Raw genomic sequence first — 24,984 nt, 5'->3', positions numbered from 1 at the left:
TATTTATTATTATTATTAATAATAATAATAATAATAATAAGAAGAAGAAGAAGAAGAAGAAGCTGTGTAAAGTGTGAGATCCTAAAAATGTGCCTTGCAATGATTCCAGGTGGCCGCTAGATGGCGATACTAAACCATTTACAGATGTGCTCTCCCCTGCCCTCCATACATTCTTTTTCCTATTCTGCATCTGCAACTTTCCATTCTATCCAGCAGGGGGCGTCCCATTACCATCAATTGAATGTAATCCTATCCTAATTAATAAAACAGATCACACAAACGCTGTTCCACGTCTCAGAGCACCAAGGTCAATGTCTGATTTATTGCAATGCGTGAGATTATATTATTTTTGGATCGCGTGAAGCTAAGCAGAGTCAAGGTAAGTGTTTAGAAGAAGCTGGGGTGGTTTAGGGGTAGGGGTGAGTTGCTGGGTATGGATGTTATTTTGCATGCAATGCACCAGCAGTGTCTATAGGATTTCCCTGCTCTAATGTGATCTGATGTTGCACGATCTTCCATGCAGAGATGGATGCTGAGAGGAGGAGCACAGGTTTACACATGATCCATCAGATGCCATTGCTGTGTTAATTCTTGTGCTTATATGTTGCATGCAGTGGTTCTGCTCTCAGGATACAATCTCACCACCCCCTGCTCTTTAATTCTTTGGATTCCTGCAAGTGTCCTTGCACAGACTTCTGGAGAGCAGAAGAAGAGCCCTGAGGTCTGTTGCTCTCTGTGCAGCTTTTTGTGTGCTAGGTGAATGTTCAGAATGACATCCTGATGATACATCTACATGTGACCTTGAACAAGCTACTTGTAATAAGAGGAAGAAGTGTTACATTGTAGCAAGTGGTCACTTCTGCAGCATGGAGGACAGGACAGTGCCAAGGTAAATGGGATCACAGGACCCTGGCAATCACAGGATATCCTGAATGGAGCTGTAAATCTGTATATGCCGGTTTTACATACATAGTAAGTACTGTGTGTAAGGTTTATATTTGGGGCTACTACTAGTCTTCCTATGCACCACTCACTTCTTGCACTGTGCAAGGTGAACCCATTATCCTTGGTGATTTATGAACCGTCCCTTGATGTTGTGTCTTTCACTATTGTCTTGACAAACTTGTCAGGTGAGGATAAGGCTCACCTTGTTATGGGTGCTTGGAGATTGCCTTGTACAGCATGCATGTGTTTTGTGTATACAAAAGTTAAAGATCAGAAATGGGAGGAGTGCAGAGCAACGGGATGTCAAAATGTCAAATCATCATGTATGCCCTAAAGGGAAAAGAAGAGGTTAATTTATTTTTCTCTCCGCCCCTAAACAGGCTGATCTCTAAGAGCCAAGCCCACTTACTGTGGTTTGCGTGAGATGGAGCTGGTGGGACCCTATAAAAGCCCACAAGAAGAAGCCTGGTGGCAAACATTGACTCACTGTCATCCAGAAACACCTGACCAGCGGGAGCAGCAGAGAGCACCTCATCATGGCACACTCATGGGGATACGGTCCTGACAATGGTGAGTGATGGGGACAGGTGTCCCCCCTTTCTTTCACACCTAATTAAGAACTATTCTGAAATGGAATTGGTATGTTAACTGCTGTCATACTTACCTATTTACAGATCTCTAGACTAAAGTACTTCTCCTTCACAATGTATAGTTCAAGAGTGTGGGTGATCACCCGAGGCTCTATTTTTGAGTGTTGTACCTTCAGTGTAGAATAGATGACAGTATCAGTTACTTACGCCATAAATAGAGTTCCCTGTTTTATTCATTACACTAGATTGCCTTTTCATTAACTTGTAGAGAGTCCCCTTGGAATGCAGCAACAGAAATTCAACTAATTGCATTTGGAAATCTTTCAATGTAAAGATCTGTTTATCTGACACTTTGGTGATATGTCCTTTTACAAATAGGAAGACACTGGGCAGAATTTCTCAGCACTTCCCTATATTTCATTAGCACTAGGAGGAAAATATTTATCCTTGAAGAGTATTTTTCCAGATTTTATAAATGTATAAGTCACCATTACAATAAATGTAAAACATAAATTCCATGTTTAATCATGTTTGACCTTGACATCTTACCACCGGCAGGTCCTTTTGCAAAATTAGCAAACAACGTTCTATGTGCAATATGCTTTGACCTGTTAAAAAAAATATTTGGTGTTAATACATGGAATATCTGACTGAAGTAAGGCTTTCCCAGGGAGGATTTTTTTTTCCCTGGGTCATAACGTGTCCTTTAATTGAGTTAATAATAGTGTGGACTGTCTGATGTCAGCTCTTGCAAATTCAGTATTAACTTTTTACAAGCTACTGATTAAACTTTGAATCTTATTGCAAAATTCTAACAATTTCATTGTATTTTGACCTTGAGAAACCTTGTCTGCCTGTATAGTACATAGCTAGCCTCTGATGGTGATTAGATCCCCAGGCTGACAGATAGGGGGTCATTTCTGTTTAAATTGTAGGAAATAAGTCAGTGAAAGTGGTATGATACAAATATTTTATAGTGCAGATCTGCTGTTATGAGCCTCATTTGGTAATTGAATTATTATATAATACCAGATTTAAAGATTTGAACATGTAACAACATCCTCATATTTTTCTCTTGTCCATAGGTCCAGAAACTTGGTGCCATTCCTTCCCTAACGCTCAGGGTGATTTCCAGTCCCCAATTGACATTAACACCAATGAAGCCAAGTATGACTCCTCTCTGGCTCCTTTGAGCATTAGCTACGATCCATCAACTGCCAGGGTCATCCTGAATAATGGCCATTCCTTCAACGTGGAGTTTGATGATTCTGACGACAACTCAGGTCAGTTTTTTTTTAAATGCAGTGGAAACCTTTTGGGTCATTGACCCTGGTGGAATATTGTAAAGGTAGTAGTTCTATATATGCAAAGTTTTTGCATGTACACACACATCAAATTATTTCTTTACTGGGAAACTGCAGGTAGGTTTAAAAAAATGACTTTTAACCCAGTTTGTGTTTGTTACTAAATGTATTTTTACATAGAACTACGGTAGTATAAATTTCAGAATTTATATTAGTCTCCTGCAATCACTTTAATTGCACTACCTAATCTGAGAAAGGAAAAGGAAGCACTTTGTAGTTTTAACATTCATGCATAGTGATGACCTTATCAGTTTGCTGCATCCACTTTGTTGTCCAACTGCAACAGAGGAGTTTGTTGGCCATTGGTGATCCTGAACATTGGCCCAAGCCTGCAAAAAAAAACCCATCATTTCTGAGATTATCCATCTTCTTGGTCCCCAGTAGCTCTCATTGGTTCTCCAAATGACTTCCTTGTCACCGCAAGAGAAAGTTGTAATGTGGGGGTCAGCAAGAGGAACCAGTAAGGACTTTGGAGGGCTTTTCAGTGAATCATAAAAATCACATGACCTTAAAGCTTAAGTTTGCCTGTAGACTTTGGTGGCCATTTTTCAGGATCAGAGTGGCAATAAGTGGCATTTATAACAAATAAAGTAGTTTTTCTGTTTCTTTTTTTACAGGCAGTGCTTGCTTGGGAGTTTTCAATCATGTGAGAGGGGCTCTTTAATTAAAGCAACTATTAATGTGGTCACCATTGTAACTTAGGGTGCCTGGATTGCAAGACTGGTAGAATGCTAATACATATCATTTGACAGGAATCACTTTGAGTGTGGCTTTCAGCAATACAGTTAGCTGTATGTTTGGCTGGGGTTCAACTGTATTGACCTGGTGCTTAGTAACCTGCTCCATGCAACAGGATATCAGTTTTCAGCAGTGTAAAGTGAGCTGATGATTGAAAACTATTATCTAACTGGCTGGTATGGGCTGCCCCTCTGTTGTATTACACCTCTAACAGGGTTACTAGATAAGATAGCGCCAATTATAATACTGTGTGCAAAGTGCGGTATTTCAGAGCAGCCAATCAGATTGAATATTTTTATTTTATTATTAAACAGGATTTATATATATTATTATTATTATTTATATATTAATAATAATATTTTTGTACACATTACAACTTTAAATGGACATTGGTTGCTAATTCTATTAATTACTGCACTTTACTTACAGTTGTTTTACTTTGTACTATCCTACTATCCTAAGTGCATACAAATTTAATATTTTAGTGACTAGTAGACCCTGGAGTGTTGATGCACCCACTGTGGTATTGAATCTATCAGGGATTCCGGTTGTATTATCTCTGTAATTCAGTTTAGCTTGGCATAGCCCTGTCTTCAATGCCTGCTCAGGTGTGCTTGGTTGTTACACAAGGATTTCCTTGCCTCCCAGTTCTGAATTATTCTTGTGTTTTGTGCTATGGAGAGTGCAGAAGGGATAATAAGACCCCCCGTGCAGAGGAAGGAGATCCCATGCCAGTCATTGAGTAAAGGCCCAGGTAGTTATTATGTGTCTAGGAAGCGGTGAAATATGGGTGGACAGGCATGTTAATGAATAAGCCTTACAGCTTGCTGAATATGCAGAGCTTTCGCTCTAAAAACATGTACTGACTCTTTGTTGTATTCTTCATGTGGGTTAGTATGGGCTAAAGACTATTGTGAATGATTCATGTGTAGCTGCCAAGGCTGGATCATGCAGTCACAGGTGTACACCTTTTCAAGGTTACTGCTGGCTTATCTGAAATAGATATGGTGTGTACACAAAAGTCATTCAAATCTGTAGCCTGCTACTGTAATATTACCTGCAGTTTGCACTACCTGTGATAAAACAAACCAAGACATTGTAAATGACTTCCACTCTATTGCTCACTGCAAATGTAATGCACATTTTGGGGGCTTTGCTGATGTTTAAAGGCATACACACCAATCATTTGCTGTCTATATCATACAAAGGTGAGAATAAACAGGCTGAGCATAGATTAAGCTAGCTGCCCAAATTTTTGAACAATTGATGGGTTCATGATGTCAGAGAGGATTAATTGGGCTAATAATAGTAAGATATGCGTACACACGTCCGATGGTTCTTGTCTGATAATTGGCTCAGGGCTGATATTGGACGAGAATCTGGCGTACAGCGCCCGTTGCCCATCATCTGAACAACCGTCCTGGCGGATCCACGGACGATGGATGACAAACGTTCATAATAGAAGTGAAGGGGGAGAGTGCACAGCGGGGTGCCGCTCCATCGTTCTCCCCCTCCCCTCTCATCATTCATGCATCGAGCGGTCCTTAGTCTTTGGAATAAATCGTGAAAGATCCTTTCCAAGGACAATGATTGCACATGTGTATGTAGCTTAAGTGTACCATTCAGATAGGAGCTTTACTATTCAGATATGGATGAGACTCACAGACCAGGCATTTAAGGACCCACCAACCACTGATCAGCAGCCAGTTCTATGCTTGAACAATAAAACACATTTTTTTGAGTTTTTAGAGACGTTTGCCAACCACCGCAGTAAATCCTACCTTATCTGACCCTACTTGTAGCATTTACCAGTTATATGTTTCTTCCATTGAATTGTAAAACACCTATACCTGCCAACCACCTGTCAACCACTTTGGATAAGTGCCAACTTGGTTGTAGACCACTGATGGCATGCAGGTGAGAAGTGGTAACTGCTTCACAACCATTGGTATGCAGTAGGCTTTATTATCAGCTTCTGGATGATATACGTCTGTCTCAAGTATGAAATAGCTAGTTGGTTGAATTTGCTCCACAGGCCAAAGGTTCCTGGTCTCCCCACTTATATTGGCTTCTGTGAAGGACCCCAGTGGTGGGATCAGCTTCCTCACACTTCACAATGTAAAATATAAAAGTGTTAGAGCCTTTAGCTTTGTGCACTTTTGTCTAAAGCTCCCAAAGAAATAAATCAATACTTTGTAATAATTATATTATAATATTATTATAATTTGTGATGTGTGTCTAAGTGGTATGCAGTATATTGTAGTGGCTATAATTCATAAGAAGAAGGAGGTAGAAGTAGTTCCTGGTTTTGTTACAGTGTCATTGTTGATGTATTGACTAAGGGGGAAGTTACTAGTTTTATGTAGTCATAGTTTTTATATAGTTGTCTGTCAGATTAGCAGATTAGAGTCATGGATTGTATTGTCTGCTTTGTGAAAGGTGTGTTAATAACAAAATAGGTTTTATTGTTGTTGTCTAGAGCAGCCTTCTAATTTTTTAACATGAGGGAACTCCTTGAAATAACTTTCAGGTCTTCAGGGAACCCCTGCTATAATTACTATATCTACAGCTCACAGTACATTAGCATTGGGGTCAGTGGGAAGAATGGTTCTTACATTGCTGGCCATTTGGGAATGTCAGTTTTACAGTCAACCAAAAAATCAGTGGTGCCACCTAAACTGACCCGAGAGGCACAAATTTCTCACTGCTCAAGGAACCGCTAGCAATCTCTGGAGGAATACTGGTCGAGAAACACTGGGTTAGAGTGTGTGATAGGTTGAAAATGAAGGATGTGTCTTTATGACCCTAGTAGTAGCATTATTATAGCCTTAGGATATCTATAGATTCGACAGGATAGTTGTTTAGTACTAGTATTTGGAATTTTTACAGTTTGAGATAAATTTCAGGCAGATTATGGAATTTGAATTAACTGCAGACCATGGCATGGGCAGAATATTCGTCCCCACGTTTTAGCTGATGAATTTTTGTTTTTGTCAAGGTACAAATAAATACTTTGCTGCAGGTTGTTTCACATAAATGTCAGGGTAAAGCTACATTTCTCTGAGCTCGGAGCGGAGTTTTCTCGGAGCTGAAGACAAACGAGTCTTGATTGCAATGCCCTTCTTAGCATTATACACTTAGGAACTAGAGAACACTTTCATTAGGCGTGACAGTGCCAGATCTAATAAAATGTCAGTTTACAGGGTGGCAGCATGCACAGGTACATGAATCATTTATGCCAGAGCCTTTGTACAGCTATTATGGCCCGCAGTTGTGTAGCTAGACTCCCTGGAACAAATGAAATACTACTGTTTCTGGGAAGTTGTCCCTTCCTTCTATGATGGATGGCTTAATTGGCATTATCACTGCTATAGTGAGGAAGAAAGACACAAACATTTGTGACTTGGGGTTAGAGTTGAAGCCTTATGGATCTAGTAGCAGCTGTAACCTGTGCTGCCCTACCAGCTCATTACTAATGTACACTTATAAGACACTAGAATGTATTTTTTTTAAATTGGTAAAAAAAACTACTACTGAAAAATGATTGGGTTGTTAGAAGGTATCTCTAGCTAAATTATGTAAAGTTTGGAATAAAGTAGCAGAGAGAATGTTTTCAGTTTTTTAATATGCTTTTAAAGAGTGTTGATTGCCAAAAATGCATCCATGTCCTTAAGTATTGATTTAACAGTAATCCTTGGAATTACTGATGAAAATTGTGTTATCCTCTGTGCCAATCCAACCAGCTCCTTATAATAGCACATTAGCAGGTCCGGATCTCTGAGCTTTACCCATTATGCACTAAATATTTTTACTGTCACCCCAGGATAGGAATAGATGGGACTGACCATTGTTAAAATATTACGTACTTGGATTGGTAAATCTCATAACATTCCAACTTTACACATCAATAATTGAAAAAAAAGTGTAAATATAATAAAAAATTGTGTATTTCTTGCTGAATGCACTCAGCATGTGAAGCTTTTGTAATGCGGCTTTCATAACAGCTTGCACATTCCCCAGATAGATACACAGCTCATAGTGGATGCAATAAAGCAAGCGGTAAATGATTGTTCTAATTGATTTCCCTATGGCGGAGAAGAATTTAAACCTGGGCAAGTGTTAAAAAAAGTGAGTGTGTAGCAAACCCCCTTGTGTCAGATCACAGTACCCCACACAAGCTACGGAATGGAAAGGAATGGTGCGGCAATAAAACCAACCATCAGGGTGTTTCATTGTGCAGCTTATTACATTTATTTATGTTAGCTGCACAGCAATACACTCCTGCTGAGAAATTCAATAAAAACATGTCAGGAGAAAAGAGTTTGAAGAAGTGCCTGTGTTACTTAATGAGTGATCTTGCCTATATAATGTTTATTGTATCAAAAATGTTCATTTGATGGGCTCATGTAGACAGGTGCTCTTTGTCAAACTCTGTCGTTTGTCAAATTCATGCGTTCAACTATACAACATATCTACATTTCAATAGGACCTGCTGCATCAAAAGAATCACAATAAATAAGATGTCAGACACTTTCATTTACACAAGTAATACAGAAAATGGGAATCAGTTAATAATATTATTAATATTATTATTATTAATAATAATAATAATAATAATAATAATAATAAACAGAATTTATATAGCGCCAACATATTACGCAGTGCTGTACAATAAATAGGGGTTGCAAATGACAGCCAAATACAGACAGTGATACAAGAGGAGGACCCTGCCCCGAAGAGCTTACAATCTAGTAGGTTTACTTGTGCTTCTAAAATGCTGAAAAACAAAAGTTGTGATTTGTACATATATATATATATATATATATATATATATTTATATATATATATATATATATATATATATATATATTACATAATAAATTGCAACTTCTTATCATAGTCTTTCTAAGATGAGAAAGATGAGAAGACTTTGCTTGATCTGAGATACCGGCTCTCATAATGTGTTTGTGGGCAGCTTAGGCTGTGTTAATTCTGCAGTATTTAATTGAGTCCAATTACTGTCCTTTCTAGACTGTGCTGCTGTTATATAGATAAAGCTCCTTGCTTCTCTAAAAAAGACACAAATATATAACACAGTTTAAATATTTCATAGTAAATTAGAGCTGTGGGAAATACTTAGAGGTGATTAGGCTAAATGTTTATAGACATTTTGTTAATTTTGGTTTCTGTGGCCTTACATATAAAAATCATCACTCATCACTTGCTTGTCTTTCCATTACCTACGCCATACCTTCTCTGCATTCTCCTTTTTACTTCTTATAGCTTTGGCTGTAAACTGCATTTCAAAACAGCCATTACAATAAATCAAAGCAGTATTCTGCTCTCTCTGTAAAGTTTGCATTTCCCAGGTTGACTAATTTATCATGGGAAATAGAAGATGGATTATGATGAGTGTTGTGGATATTGTGGTTAAGCTATGTGCATACTGTAATTGAGTAACAAGGCCGTGATAGCTGCCAGGGGTGTGTATTGTGTAGAGTTATCTGGGTTACATCGAAAGGATATCAATGAGAGGATCATGTACTAGATAAGCATAGCTTAAATGTCATTGAAAATTAAGAAAGTATACAACTTTACAATACTTGGTCCGGTTCACTAAGATGTGTTTAAGTCTGTTTGTATGAAATCAATTATTTATTGAACATGCATGCAGATATGTTAGCACGAGAGCCAAATATAAATGAAGATAGAAGATAAATGAACATAGCTGGACTTCAGATAGGTATAAAGAAGAATGAAATAATGCAGTGGTGTATTTTATTATTATTAATAAACAGGATTTATATAGGGTCAACATCTTACACAGCGCTGTACAATAAATAGGTACTAATTAACACATTTTAGGGTAATTTTACTAGGAAGCCATATACAAAAATGACTTTATTGCACTGCAGCTTTTGTTATCTCAATGGCCAAACCTTATGATTTCACATAGCGCCCCTAGCAGTCCCACTACCCAGATACCCGTGCAGGCCCAAGTGGCCTCTTAACACGACATCTCATTGGGAACAAGAATCCTGTAATAGGGTCCTAGCCCAGGTGTTTCAATTCTTCACTGCAAATTACATCTTTGCCTCTTTTTCATCAGAAAATTATCTGTTGGCAAAGCGTTTATCTCGTTATAATTCTGCTTGTGTTTCCTACAGAAAACACTCAGTACTACACTAGTACCCCAGCAGGTACCTCTCCTTTCTGGAGATAATCATCACCCGCTTGAAGTTTAACTATCAGCATTTTAAAGACCTGGGTTGTGTTCCTGGAAACAACCGATAACCAACACGAACGCTAAAGTTGCCACTAGAACCTGTTTAAAACTTGTTCTTCAGGCTTAACTTTCCTAATCAGTTAAATAGAATAATATATCAGTTCTCCAACCACTCCATTCATTGCATTACAGTCTTTAAAATGAAATTATGGCAAGCAGATTTCTAGCAGTATTGCAGGCAGAATTTCATTTTTTGATGTTTTTTTTAAAGATTCAAACAATGTGTTCTATTTCCTATGTAATAAGAAAACAAAATGCAACACAAATTGTGTTTGGCTTCCACTGTTTAGCTGCCCTCTTATTTCCTCCTCTACTTTTTTATATTTGCCTGTGACTTTTTCAACTCAAAACAAAGACTGCCTTGTCTGTGTTTATTTAGGCATCCATTGTGTCTCTGTATATGTAGAACATTGTTATTCAGCTGTCAGAACTCGATTTGTCAAATCACAGGGCTAGGACAAATGTTTGTGAATAATTCATAGAGCCTGATTTGTGACATCTTGCTGTTTTTACTGATAATAATTTGTATCCCCTTTTAATTTTATTAGTTGTCTTGTTGATGATTTGAGCTTGGACAGGGCATTAAAAACATCATCTACATCATATGTGATACCATGACTTGAATATGAAAAAATGATTATTAAAAATGCTGTTTGTAATTGAATATGTGTGGGGTACACAAACCAAGGAATGGCACCCTTGGTGCCTCTGTAGGCGCATGACAGTGATAGATTACTTATGGGCACTTTACATTTTTATATTTTGCTGCTTTAAGAAATTTCAGGGGGTTTATATGTTTTTCTGGTACGGAACAATATGGGCAATACACCCCTGGGCAGCACAGTGGCACAAGCACTCTTGCGTGGTTGCCGGGTTCGAATCCTGGCCAGGACACTATCTGCATGGAGTTCGCAGCTCCTCCCTGTGTCTGTGTGAATTTCCTCCGGGTACTCCAGTTTCCTCCCCCATTCCAAAAACATCCAGTGAGGTTAATTGGCTTCCCCCCAAAAAATTGACCTTACACTACAATAATGACATATGACTGAGTTAGCGACATTAGATTGTGAGCCCCTTTGAAGGACAGTTGGTGTCACAACTATGGACTTTGTACAGCACTGCGTAATATGATGGCGCTATATAAATAATATGATTAAAGCACAGTCTATAACTTTCCATGGCAGAAGGCTTTGAAACTATAGTGTGTTGTTCCAAAATCCCTTGAGGTTTTTAGATTTCTAGCAATACCCTTTATAATGAATGCTGGATTTACCCCAAGGTGTCTACAGGTTTGATAATGTAGTAGTAAAAAACTACTAAAAGTAGTTTGCATAATGTGCGATGATCTGTCTGTGCAAGTGATTATTGAAGCTATTTAACAGTGCTCATGGAAGTGATAGACTGCAAGGTTCAGGTGCTTTGGTCATTCATTTTGACTACTTGTCTTGCCTGTAAATAATCAATTTACAAATAGGATATTTATTGGTTGCTTTTTTTTCAGCTAACTGTGCAAATCGATGTTTACTGAAAATAACTAATCCATGTATTTAGAAAAGTTAATATTAGTATCTCTCCAGCCACTTCATTAATTAGGAAGAAGAGCTAATAACTGATTATGAGTCAATCACATACCGACAATACTAACAATCTAATGTCCATTGTGCAGCCATACAACCCATGTGGTCTAATGCCAATTTAGTGTGGAAGGCAGTAAACTCAGTAGTATAAGTTTGGACATGGATCAAAAATGGAACAAGTAATATGATTTTACCACATCTGAGCTCCACTGAAGCTAGAAAATAATGGTACTGTATTTGTAAAATCTAATTATTGTTCCACAGTACTGTTATTGAACGGACTAATGGAATCTATAAAGAGACAGGGTTCTTGCTGTGTAGAATGGAAAAACTATTGAAGATGTCCTATTACACCAATTAAAGTATATTTTTATTCATGTTTGTTTAACTGTTTATTTACTGACTTATTGTTTGCCTGGTATCATTTTAAATTATTTTGATAGTTTTTTAGTTCCTTTGGTACAATCTCAGATTTTCATGGTGACTAACTTAAGCCTCATAAAGATAATAGATATTCATCACTCAAGGTAATCGGCTGTGATCATTTTAATTGAAGATCTAGTGTTAATACAACTTTCCCCCGACATATTATTCCTATATAAGATAATTTATAGCCACTTTTACCATACAACATTCAGGATTGGTAAATAATAAACAAATTTAGGAGAACATCGAGGTAATGGAATATTTAACAAACCAGAACAGCCAATCGAGATCAGTTTGCTGTGATCAGATCAGTAAAATATACTTTTTAATAGTTATAATCCTTTGTGCATTTCTTTTTTCTTTTTTAAATAAGCCATGCAGGGAGAACTGTGCTTGGGTAGCCAGGATTACTTGTTGCTCTCTAACAATATTAGTGCATTAAGCTGTTGCATAACCTGTTTAACCTCCATTCTGTCAGATGGCCAAAACATTGTTCTTCAAAGTCCTTCTATTAGGCAGATATTCATCAGCAATAATTCTAGCTGCAGCTTGCAGTCTACAATGTCACTGTATGGGGGAGACAATGAAAAGGATGGCGTATTTTACCTGAATGTGAAAATTATTCACTTGCTGTATCTGCTGCTGTAAATTCTCATTGTAGTGCCTGTATATGGTGGGTAATAAATGTATCAAATTATAGTAAGATTCTTGTATCGTCACCACCATTTTTAAACTGGGGAAGATAGTCTATTGTGGGGGAACTTTGGTAATTCAGCAAACCTGGAACTGATTTGTTGAAAGTTTTTAAAGCTATTAATTGTGAACATTTTAAAACTGCCTCCTGTGTCACAGCAGACCACAGAATGAATTGGTAAAAGGTCAATAATTAAGTAAGTGAGCTATTATAGTTATGTGCACACATCTAGATTGTTTTTTTTTTTTTTTGGAATAAATCATAGCTCTCATTGCAAGTGCAGTCATACGTTTGTGTTTGCATGACTGCATTTTCACTGAACTTTCAGTAATTCTAATTTTCTGCTTTGACCTGGTTCAGGATTGGTAATTTTTGGCAGCTAATAGCAAACACTTTTTAGGAAGGCCATTCCACGTTTGCTGGATGACTCTTCCCTGTGATTGTCTATCTTCGCCTTCAAAGAACTTGTGTAAATCAGGTCCATTCTACTAAAATGAAACATGGACTTATGGATTTGAAAATCTGAATGAGCCATGTTTGATTTTAGAGAAAAATATTTTCTTTTTTTTGTTTACTGTGAACAGTGGGACTTATCACCACTTATGTTTTTCATTTCAAGGAACAATAGGTACAAGCCTGTACGTGACTGGCGATATCTCATCGGCTTGTTCAAACAGTTAGGTGTTATCTGCTTGCACAGGCGGTGAACTGACACAAAGAATAGTTCAGTTGTTGGGCTGTCATCAGGCAGACACATGTATGCCTGAACTCTTTTTAGTGTTTTACAAAAGCCTGAAAAACCATCAGGTTATATTTCATTACATGGGACCATATTAGACAATTCCCACTAGCTATAAAAGATGTCATACATGGTATTATACATTATGAGCCACAACCATATACAACTATATTGTGACTACATTAAAATGACAAAGCATAACATGTTAGGATAGTAACATCTACTTGTAAAGTTTGTAACACAGCCTAGGCGACCCAGTGTCGAATTCTAGGTATTTCACTGAGAAGGGAAAGATGGTTTAGTTTTACATGGAGGTAATAAAAAAAGCAGTTTTTACATATTTCATTACAGTTTAACAGTAACCCTGTTTGTAACAAGTCCCCTGTAACCCTAACCCTAAGACTATTCCTTCTTGTAACCTCGACACTCACACACCCTTCCCTGAAATCTTTTCAGTAATTCTCACTGTTCCTAACCTTCTAACATAGACTTATCCACTTTTCTATAATTAGCTCTCCCGTGCAGAGCCAGATTATCCACAAGGCAGCCTAGGCAGGAGCCCAGGACCTGCTGGATGTCCAGGGGGGCCAACTACAACCTTTCTGCTCCTTCAGTAAACCAGGGGAATTGTGCAAGGTGCCAAAACTGTGCACCTGCCTTTTATTGCACACCAGTCAGGCTATATTTGTAGGCAGTTGGTGTCTGATTGGGCTATGCTAGTAAAGACAATGCAAATTTTTGCAGTCCTGATACATTTCCAATGAATTGATGGGAGGCCAAATCTGCTTACCTTGCCCAGAGCCATGTTCTGTCTTAATCCATCTCTGCTCCTGTGCCAGGATCCTCCCGGCCAAAAACAAGTCAACCTGTAGCACAGCTGGATGTGACATTGCAAATCATTCATTCATATTTAATTTTGTTTATTCTAGCAAAGTCAACCCAGGTAGTAGTAAAACAATGCTCCCACTATTATGTACCAGTGTGTGTGCTATGGTGAAAACATTTATTGTATACTCAAAGTGAACTGAAGTGTTGGGTCTGCCTTTACAATAAACTAGAAAGCCTCTGTAAACATGAGAAATTGGTATAATTGCTTTATCACAAAGTGCAGCTAAATATGATAAGTCCAGTTTATAAAAAAGATGCAAAGAAAATGCAACCTTAGTTGACTAAGTTGTTTTTTTATAGACTATATAACATAACATTATTGAGAGTTGAAATTATTTGACTTGATCTTAAATGTGTGTTGTGAATTGATATTCATGTTTCTCGGAGCGGCTGGGTAGGGCTATGTCTGCATACATAGATAATTTTTAAATATTCACAGCTCATTGCAGTGAGTATCAATCTATTGCATAAACACGCAGCGTACTTTGTAGAACACAAGAGGCCCCGAGCATTTATGTGTGATTACAGTTGTTGTTTGGGCTCTGCATTTCTGTTTTATGAAGGAATCATCAAATTCCTAACTCTTATTATGACTACAAAACCCCCAATTATATTCAAATATCTCAAGCAAAGGTCTGTGTTCCAAAGCAAACCATTTTGTCTTATTACAGGATGTAAAAAAATTGTTTAACTTAGTCTTCATGACAACACAGACATATATACACATTTGGCTATCTCAAGTTACTGTATATGTAAAGAAAGAATGTTAATTGGTTGTTGCAGGTTACTTTATATTGCATATTATTTCTTTACAAAATTAATCTTATAAAAAAAAATTTGTAAGTGCGATCAATAATTGCACAGTGGAAAATATTCAGTATATTTCCAGGCATGTGAATTTGAAAGAACAGGTTGACTCTTCACCTCCTCACCGATGTAAAACCCTAACAATGCCTTTAAGAAGATTGCCCTGAGACACATGTCAAAATTCATTTGACTAATTAGAAATGACTCATTAGCCAGGAGTTGACAAGGAAGGTATAGATGCTTAATAGGTCAATGGTCTCTTAAGTGTTTATTAAAAGAACATGAGGATGTGGATTTCCCCTGGCACAGATAAGAAGGCACTAATCTTTATTTGTTCTGGGATTACAGTGCTGAGAGGTGGGGCTCTGGAAGGCACTTACAGATTGAAACAATTCCACTTTCACTGGGGATCCTGTGATGGCCATGGCTCTGAGCACACCGTGAATGGAGAGAAATATGAGGCAGAGGTAAGGAAGCGTTTCTCAGATGCCTGCAAATTGTCATTGAATGACGGGATGGTTTAGAGTAAATGTGATAAAACCACATCTCATGTCAATCCTTTTACCACTTTATTTATTAAAGCAGCAGTAATACAGTGGTAAAAAACCTGTAGTGCTCGTTTAGATTTTATTAGACCAGAGGCACTCCGATAAATGGACCCAAGGCCAAATTTCCCATAATGTCTTTGCTGGGCACAGAGGATTACACCAAACTCATAATGGGTAACCTGTAATGAGGATTTGATTTTGTTTCCCTGCACTCGCTATCTCAGCAAAATTCAGTTCTGTTAGGGTAGTCAAAAGATATCTTTGCTACTTCATGTTGGTTGGCCTGTACGGAGTAAAAGTATAAAGAAGACAACATTCTCCCTTCAATAGTTATTTTTACCATAATACAAGAGCTCGTCATATGACTCTACAGACGCTTCCTCTACTTTATACAATGGTTTTAGGTCGGGTGTGCTTACTTAAGAGCTTGAACATTGGCTATCTAGTTCGACTAAAGCATGAGCCATCCTCCTTTAGGATTGTATACAGTTTAAAGAATGCACTAGTTAAACATAGAATTTTCAAAAACATTTTCAGTGCAACTTTGTAAAACACAAGGTTAAACCCTCATCAGATTTTTATTGCTGTATCTGTAACCTTTCAGGGCTTTTAGGATGCTATTATGTGTTAGGCTGCGTACACACGTGCAATAATTGCGACTGACGACTGATCGTTCAATAATCGTTACCAAAAAAGTGCACAACGACAGACCAACACCACCCATGAACGAGGAATGTTGCTGGAAATAAACAACCATCCTGGCGGATCCGTTTGGGTGACAATAATTCGCTATTGTGTGTGATCGTGGATTGTTCTGTCATACACTTTCTGCGGTATACGTCACTTCCTGCATCGTTCAAACGATCGTATCTAGTGTGTGTATATTATCGGTGGATAATATTGGTGAATAATAACAACATGTACAGAAATGTGCACTTTACAGACAATCAAAATAATCGTTGATCTGTCATTAGTCATTTGTTTCCTAATGACTATTATTGCACGTGTGTACGTAGCCCTAGGATGTGATAAATGGTTTGTTAGCAGTCTACACGTTACCCTTTTATGTTTTAATATTTACTTTATATTGTGAATGATTTTCTAAAACTGTGTTATATTGTTTCTTTTTGCCAGCTTCACCTGGTCCACTGGAATACTAAATATGGCTCTTTTGCTGAGGCCGTAAAGCAATGTGATGGTCTTGCAGTCCTAGGTGTTTTTCTAAAGGTAAGTCATGAATTCATTTTTATGCATTTAAACAGAACATTTATGTCGTGGGGGAGTGCAGTGCTTCCGCTTGCACTAATATATGTATATGTCTGACACTTATATTACACACTTTCCATCTTTACAGTAGGAAAGTCAGTTAGATGATCAATGGTTCTACATCAACTTTAATATCCACTTCATCTGTGAGCACATGACCACATAATGTGGCATGTTAAATATTTATTTTTAAATAAATATTTATAGCTACAAGAGCATAGAGTGATCACAATGTAGAGAGGTCATGGTCACCTCCTAAATGTTCAAGAGGCTCATTAACAAGCCTGCAGATCATTAAATTCCTATTCCACTGAAAGGAAGCCTATGTATTAACTGTTATCATACCACAGCAGTGCCATTTATCTGTAGAGAACTGATACTCTGGGTTATTTAGGTTCAGCTCTAAACTTTATGCTTGCTTTGTGTTACCGTAAGAAGATATCCTTCTGTTGTGATATATAGAGAGCATGAAAGGAATGTGGTTGTATTTCTGATCCATCGCTGCCGTGATAACATTACTGAGAAGAGGTTGTGTAATATGTATACAACATAGTTATTGTATAAACACAATAGCAGAGGAAATCATAGTAAAAAGTAGTTATATACCATTTCATTGCTGCAGAACAGTTTACAGTACACTCCAGTCTATGTAGGTGTACACAATAGTGAGTAGTTGTATTGTATGCAGATAAATGAGTGCCATTATATACACATCAGATATAGCACACAGTATAGTAATAAAGATGTTATATGGAGTTTAGAGAAAAAAATAAACCAACAACCATCAGGCTAAGGTGTAAATATTTTAAAAAATCCAGTTGAGTGAGGCATTTACTTCATACTGCATAAACATGGCATTTGCCTAGTAGTCATTTCTGCTTTTGGAGACACCTATTTGCATACAATTCCCAGGAAGCCTTGTAGGATGGTAACTGTTTCTTCTTTGTGTTTATAAACAAGCATTAATAAGAAAGGGAATTGGAGTTTGAATCAGGCAGAATGGTGCCCTAGGCAAGGTAGCCCTACCACCCCACTTTCATTGTCTGTATTGACATGGCAACATCATGAAAACCTTCTACAAGAGAGTTTACCACAGGGGCATGTTGGTTGAAGCTAGGTCCCCCCGGGCATCCACCTTCTGAATGGAATGACAAGGAATGTACAAGACTCATGCAGTAGTATTCTATGTAAAATTGCAGTTGTTCAGTTTTTCATGCAGTTTTTTAGTTGTAATAAGTTTATATAGGAGAAACTTGCTGTATCCTTTGCTCTCACATCTTAGGTCCACTACAGCGCCTTATAACCCTAGTTGTACCACTGGTCTGACTACTGATATTACCTCCTTCAAAGGCAGGTTTATTAGCCTGGAATACAGAATGGCACAGAAAGTCTGCCCACAAACTGAAGCATCAATCAATTGGCGCAAAATAGCTTAACTTGATATGGGAGCAGTCACCCTTGCAGTGAGTGAATAATAGTCCTACCTGGAGTTCAGCTAATACTAAACCTAACAATGCAAACTAAGCATACAACATTATAAAATGCATTACTAGAGATTACATTCACTGAATTCTGCATGTCAAAATGATTGGCAGATCCAATTATGGAGTCAGCAAAAATGACTTCCTTTTCCTAACTTTTCTTGCAAAAGACAAATGTTTCCTGTGCTCACAGCCATCTTTCATGGTTCTTTGTTAGTTAGCTCCCCATCACATTAAAAGGACAATAGCTTAGATTGATGGGTTGTGCATAACTTTTAATATAAAATGTAAAATTTGCCTGTAAGTTCAGCTACTTAAATTTTGGGATGTACTGATCATTCTGATGCATTCTCCATTGAAAATGAATTGTCAGGTTTGAGACAGGGTAACTTTAATTATAGATGTCATCCTGTTAGGCAACAGTACAGTATTTTACACTGCCATTGGTTTCCCAACGCATTTTCAAATAATCTCATTTATCCATCTGACAGAGTTTACTGGGAGCTCCCTTTCCTTTAGTATGACCTTCAATTTTTCATTGTATGTGTACAGTGCAAACAGTGATCCATTCTACTGAGAAGTGTGTAAGCAGATCTTGGTTTCTCTTGTGCAGTATAACTTGCTGTCACCTTCCTTGGTATTTGTAGACTAAACATATCCAACTAACCCTGCCACTCCACTTCTGTTCCCGTCATTAACTTTCAATGAAGGCATTAAAAGCTATTTTTACCTTGGTAATTTCTACTTTTTAATATTAGCAAAATATTATGCAATTCATTAGTAATAACATTCCTGCAAAGTAGGTAGAATGTCAGGCCATAGATGGACAGATCTGTTTCTAAGAATGCTGGCTGGTATTCTGGGTGGAGGTGGATTGTATACCTTTTGTATAGCAGGTGTTGGTGATATGTGTGCACTCTCTGGAAAGCAGGTGTTACCATTTTTTATAGCAAGTGTTCATGATGTATGTACAACCTCCATATAGCAGGTGTAACACCACTATAGAGTATGTGTTGGTGTAGTTATGGCACTTATAGCTTCTGAACAGGAGGTGTTGGTTTACCTCTTTCTTGCAGGTGTTGCCGGTTCATGTACTTCTCCATTTTAGCAGGTGTAGGTGGTACATTTCCATCCCCTGTAGTTAGTTGTACATGTATAGCAGATATGGATGGTACATGTACATTGTACTAATAAAAATAAAAATCCAGCAGTAGTACAGAACAGTGTACAGGTGGGGGATGATGCATATTTAGGGTCCAACACGTTGTTTAGACCCTGATGAAGATATGACAAGGATGCAACTGTTTTGGTTCAGTTGATGTATCTTATTCAGTTAATTCAACTAATATTTTTTTCATAACAATAAGCAAACTTCATTATCCATTCTATTTATTGCTTGCTTGAATAGTTTGTGAACTTGTATGTACTGTAACCTTTATGAATGGTTTCCTTACTCCAGTTCTCATTTGTCTCTTCTGTATTCAGGTGGGAAAAGCCAGACCACAGTTGCAGCCAGTGATTGATGCCTTACAATTAATTTCAACAAAGGTAACATCTTCTGTTTTTTTCAGATATTAAGAGTATAAATCTAGGGAATTTACAGAGCTCCACAGTGGAATGTTAGGTTATATTACTTGGAAATGGAGTATTTGTTTAACTTTGTTTAATGACAGTTTTAATGTATCAAGAGTCAGAGGTGGGAAACTATCAGCATAAATGTCAAGTTTTGAAATGTCATTACTATTAAAGTAATCGCGAATCTGTTGACATGAGCTTGATGTGTTCTACAAATGTACAATAAATGAAGAAATCAGAGCTGCTCTATGTGAACGGTAAACAAAACAGATTCCTAAATGTAATAAATTGAATGCATAATTTTATATGAGCCAATGGCATCAACAACATAGCAACAATAGTAGGATTGCCACCTGGCCTGGCTAGTAAATGTAGACTATTTGTTATTGTATTGATAATTTATATGAGCAGTAGTAAAGTTGGTTTGTTTACGAAATGCCAACCTGCTTTAAAAATTAAATCCTCCATGCCCAGCCTATTCTGTCATATTGGTGCCTTAAGAATAGGGCATTGTACACAACCCAGTATTAACAAGGCTCACATTTCTGACCATCAGAATTGGTCCCCAAAGCAATAATTTGCTCTTCATGACTATATTTACTTCATGGCTATGTTTTGTTAAGTTCTTTGATAGGAAAATAACATAGCAAATGTGTCTTCCAATGTATCTGTCTGAATCCAATTAGGTGTTTATGTTCATAACCACAAAAATATTATATTTATTTCAGGGAAAAGAGGCTCCATTCCAGAACTTTGATCCTTCAGGACTGCTTCCAAGTTCTTTAGATTTCTGGACCTACAAGGGATCCCTGACTACTCCACCACTACTTCAGTGCGTAGTCTGGACCGTCCTAAAAGAGCCAATCACTGTGAGCAGTGAACAGGTACGTCTAAACCATAAATCTGCCTTACTGATTTTAGTTTATGGCTGTCACACTGCAGAATAAACTCACTCTCTTTTGTCCAGATTTGGTATTAGACTAGAGCATACACAGTTAATTTGTGTCAAGGAATCTTATTTTCTAAAAAATTCTGCAAACTCAGACAATACAAACTAAGAACATAAAATAATTCATGGTAAGGTCTATCTGCCATATTTACGAATACTCTAAACTTTGGAAGCCATGTTGGAAAAAGGAAGAACCCCCCCCCCCCTTAATGACTGCACAAATTGGGTACAGTTATTGACGATGGGTTTAGGAGTTAAAAGTTCAGAAACAGTGTGTAAGTTTAGATTCTGAGATCTTCCGTGACTGACAGTTTGCAAGCGGTGGAGCCTCCCTTATCTAAGTTCATCAGCTGTTTTTAACTACCAGCATAGTTTGATTACAGTGTACATTTTCCCGTACAGTAATGCAGATTAGATATTACATTTAACATTTAAAAGTGTACCTGTCATATTTGCACATTGCCTTTTGCTTCACAGCCCAGTCAGTTAGTTGGATTCTCTACCATCTTTATGCAGCAGCATTGTAAATAGAGAGTCCCCTCATACATTAAAATTACATGTATTTAAATGTATACTGGGGAATTGAAATCCTTATAACCAGGCCAATATTTTCACTTTTAGTATGTATCTGTTTATGCACTATATCTTTTTCCAGGGAAATGTGTTTTTTGGGTTGAGGAGGGCGTTGAACTTTGGTGGATTTATTAATGTAGTGAGAAATGATCATATGCAAAGTAAATTAAAAGAATTATTGCTTGAAGATGATCAGACTACTTTGTCTATCTCAATTTAGGGAAAGCTTCATCACTTTCTGATAGTGTCAAAGCATGACCTTTCTCTATCTACTCCCATACAACAACAGTCAACAGTATCATGGTCATCCTTTGTGAAAATTAGAAAATTGTAGGTGGCATGCAAACTGTGACACTACCAACAAGTGCTAAATTTTGGCATAACTTTGACTGCTCTGCAAGTGCCAAGCCATAAATTAACAAAGGTCCATGTTATGATCTTCTTCTACTTATTGTACCAACAGCATCATCTTTATGGTCTGTGTTTATTATATAGATCACAAGTTCTTAGCTTTTTTATATGTCAATGTACTGTCTATGACTGCACGGTGCCTCAGGGGTTAGCACTCTGGCCTTTGCCAGCGCTAGGTCCCAGGTTTGATCCCAAGCCAGGACATTACCTGCATCGAGTTTGCAGGTTGTCTGCGTGGGTTTTCCTCTGGGTACTCCAGTTTCCTCCCACATCCCAAAAACATGCAGTTAGGTTAATTGGCTTCTCCCTAACAATTGACCTTAGACTACATTAATGACATATGACTATGGTAGGGACATTAGATTGTGAGCTCCTTTGAGGGACAGTTAGTGACATGACTATGGACTTTGTACAGCGCTGAGTAATATGATGGCGCTAAATAAATACTCTGTAATAATAATAATAATATGAGGACGCCAGCGGTATATCTGGCATTTTATTAGTGGCTCAACCGAATTGAGGTAAAATTATTGCAAATTTGAGGACACCAAAATTAATAGTAGGAAGTTGTTTGGAGTCCTAAATTTCAGGATTGAATAATACTTTGAAATGCCAGAATGTGTTATGCTAAATTGTTAAATACATAACAACTATTAATTGCATGATCTGTGGCCTAGTTGACATTTACGACTCAATGGAGTTTATCTATGCCTCTACTAACACATGTTGCAAGCCTCCTTGAACATCACTTTGTATTTAATCTCTCATGTTCTGCTTATCCCCGTCTAGCTGTCAGCACTTCGAGGCCTTTACTTTAACGATGAGAATGACAGTCCTTGCCACATGGTTGACAACTTTCGCCCACCACAGCCATTGAAGGGTCGTGTTGTTCGAGCATCATTCCAATAAGAAGAGAACCGCCCACCAGTGCTGCGAATCAGCGCGCTAATATTTCATTATCTCTCACTGTGTGCAAACTGGAAGCCTTTTCTTTCTCTATGCTGAACCTCTAATCCTCTGGCAAGTATTAGGATCTGATTAATGAAATGTGAAAGTCAACTGACATAGGCAAATCATTTCTAATGTGAGATGTTGCTTACAGCTTAACAGATCCTATCTTCCGCTTATTTTCTTCTGAACAATTCTGTGCTCACTATGGGAGAGGGGAGCTAGTTCCCCGTAGATCCTTCTAGAATTATGTCTTAACAGATAAAAACTTGAATGAAGTACGTACATACATTTTATGTATTTTATAATGTGAATTATAATGTGAACTTATTCCAGAGGAAAAAATATTGATTTTATTAGAGAAATAATATTTTAAATATATAACTAATATATATGTATTATTGGTGCTTATTTTGCACAGTTTTAAATTTCCAAGCTGACCTTAAAGAAACATGAAATGTATTGTATTTTGGATACCATAATAAATGCTTTAACTTTAAATGCATACTAAGTTGTTTTGTTTTCTTAATGATTCTCTCTTGTTTTTGACACAATGAACAAATCGTGTCACTGTTTAGCACAATGTGGACAGCTGTTTAGGGCCATTTCAGACTTTTACCGCAGTTTGAGTTCTGCTACCGGTCAGCCACAATCGATGCATGTGGCTGCGGATGCAATGAGTTGCGTTGTGATTCCTGGAAGTGTCAAGTCGCTTCTTAAAGTTCCATAGCACATGGTTGGCTATTCAAATTTAACATGGCTTCACTCATTCAATTTACAAATTCAAAGGTAGACATTCCAGATTACTTTAGTTACTAAACCAGAGTATGTACAAAACTTTCCCAAGAACATTCTGTACTTTAAACACATTTTTTACCAATGTTGTTATCCTCATTTTTCTACTCCAGTAGGTTAAGTAAATGCCGCTGGGCTAGGGGGACTGTAAAGCCCAATAGTAATAGGTGTTTAAAAGGCTATTGTCCACTAGTTTCTCTGCATAGAAATTAGAATAGGTATCGAAATACATCCATTATACAGAAGAGGAGAAATGGTATTGTGTATAAGCCATACATAAAGAATATGAACAATGCATTTAGAATTGTGCTTGGTATACACTACAAAAGAGTTCTAGGCCAGTACCTATACATCCAGAATATGGAAAGATAATTACATCCGGCACACAGGACAAGCAAAATGGTACTGTGTATATTCTAAACATTCAGAATATGGACCATACACTGCGAACTGAACTCAGCATACAAAACCAAAGAATCCTTCTGACCGAATACAGAACAAAAGACGTACTGTTGTGGAATGTACATAAATACAAAACAGAAACATGATGCAAAGTATACACCCAGCACCAAGAAAAGTGCTGCTACAAAAATTAATACATGCAAAGTCCATATATACTGTTTAAAACAGATACTGAGAATTACATTTAGCATATAAAGCAGGCGGAGCATGTCCAGAATAAAGAATTACACTCTGAGAAGAGTCCATAGATAATAAAATATTATACATACTATGTTTTTCTCCTAGCATGGAAAATAAGGGACATAATACTGTGCAATATCAATGAACTACCGGTAAGAATAGGAACTGCAATACTGAATACTGTGAATTATACACTCATCATGTATAACAAAAGTTATACTATGCAGTGTCTATCCATACATAAAGGTATATGAGGAAAAATGATACTGTTCAGCCTTTAAATATATTCAGAACATGCAATGGCAAAGAGAATTCCCCCCCTTTGTACAAAACAAGAGAAACTGTTCTGTGCTGCTTCCATGCATACAGTACAGAATATGCAAAGGCATAAGAAAATAATTCCTCTTCTACAGAACAAGAGAAGTGCCATGATGTCATTACCTCAAAGAATAGGGGGAACTTTATATAGTAAATGCAGAACACTAAACAAAAGTGATAGCAGCACACAAATAGCAAAAAGAGAAAAAGGGACTACAAGTAATATAAAGAAAAAAAGAGTATTTTAACAATTTCATCACTTCACATGGAAAAAAAATGTGTAAATAAAGAGACATTCAATGGAGTCCATGTAGCTTTTAGTTGTTCTACACGGTAAAGATTTAGGTCTATTATTATCTCTTTTTTGCCCTTCAAGATTTCAGCAGTTGACTTTTTCAATTTGACTCTGTTAAGGGCTTCACTATCC

General features: G+C 37.3%; 1 protein-coding gene across 4 annotated transcripts; it reads left to right on the top strand.

The window, feature by feature from the left end:
- The first annotated feature begins 287 nt into the window (after positions 1 to 287).
- Positions 288 to 23,307, top strand: LOC140330664 (carbonic anhydrase 2-like). 4 transcript variants are annotated; one of them, XM_072410973.1, is made up of 8 exons: positions 288 to 379; positions 1,326 to 1,515; positions 2,621 to 2,818; positions 15,400 to 15,518; positions 16,734 to 16,826; positions 19,832 to 19,894; positions 20,650 to 20,805; positions 22,644 to 23,307. In XM_072410973.1, exons 2-8 carry the CDS (start codon positions 1,482 to 1,484, stop codon positions 22,761 to 22,763), a joined length of 783 nt encoding a protein of 260 aa, XP_072267074.1. In that variant the 5' UTR covers positions 288 to 379; positions 1,326 to 1,481; the 3' UTR covers positions 22,764 to 23,307. The 4 variants fall into 4 exon arrangements, with proteins under 4 accessions (XP_072267074.1, XP_072267073.1, XP_072267072.1 ...); XM_072410972.1 differs by lacking the exon at positions 288 to 379 and adding an exon at positions 672 to 889; XM_072410971.1 differs by lacking the exon at positions 288 to 379 and adding an exon at positions 672 to 972.
- The last annotated feature ends 1,677 nt before the right edge of the window (positions 23,308 to 24,984 follow it).

This window comes from Pyxicephalus adspersus, chromosome 5, assembly GCF_032062135.1.
Source record: "Pyxicephalus adspersus chromosome 5, UCB_Pads_2.0, whole genome shotgun sequence".
Taxonomy (NCBI): Eukaryota; Metazoa; Chordata; class Amphibia; order Anura; family Pyxicephalidae; genus Pyxicephalus; species Pyxicephalus adspersus.
Note: the sequence above shows the minus strand (reverse complement) of the source record. Positions and strands in the feature narration are given on the sequence as shown.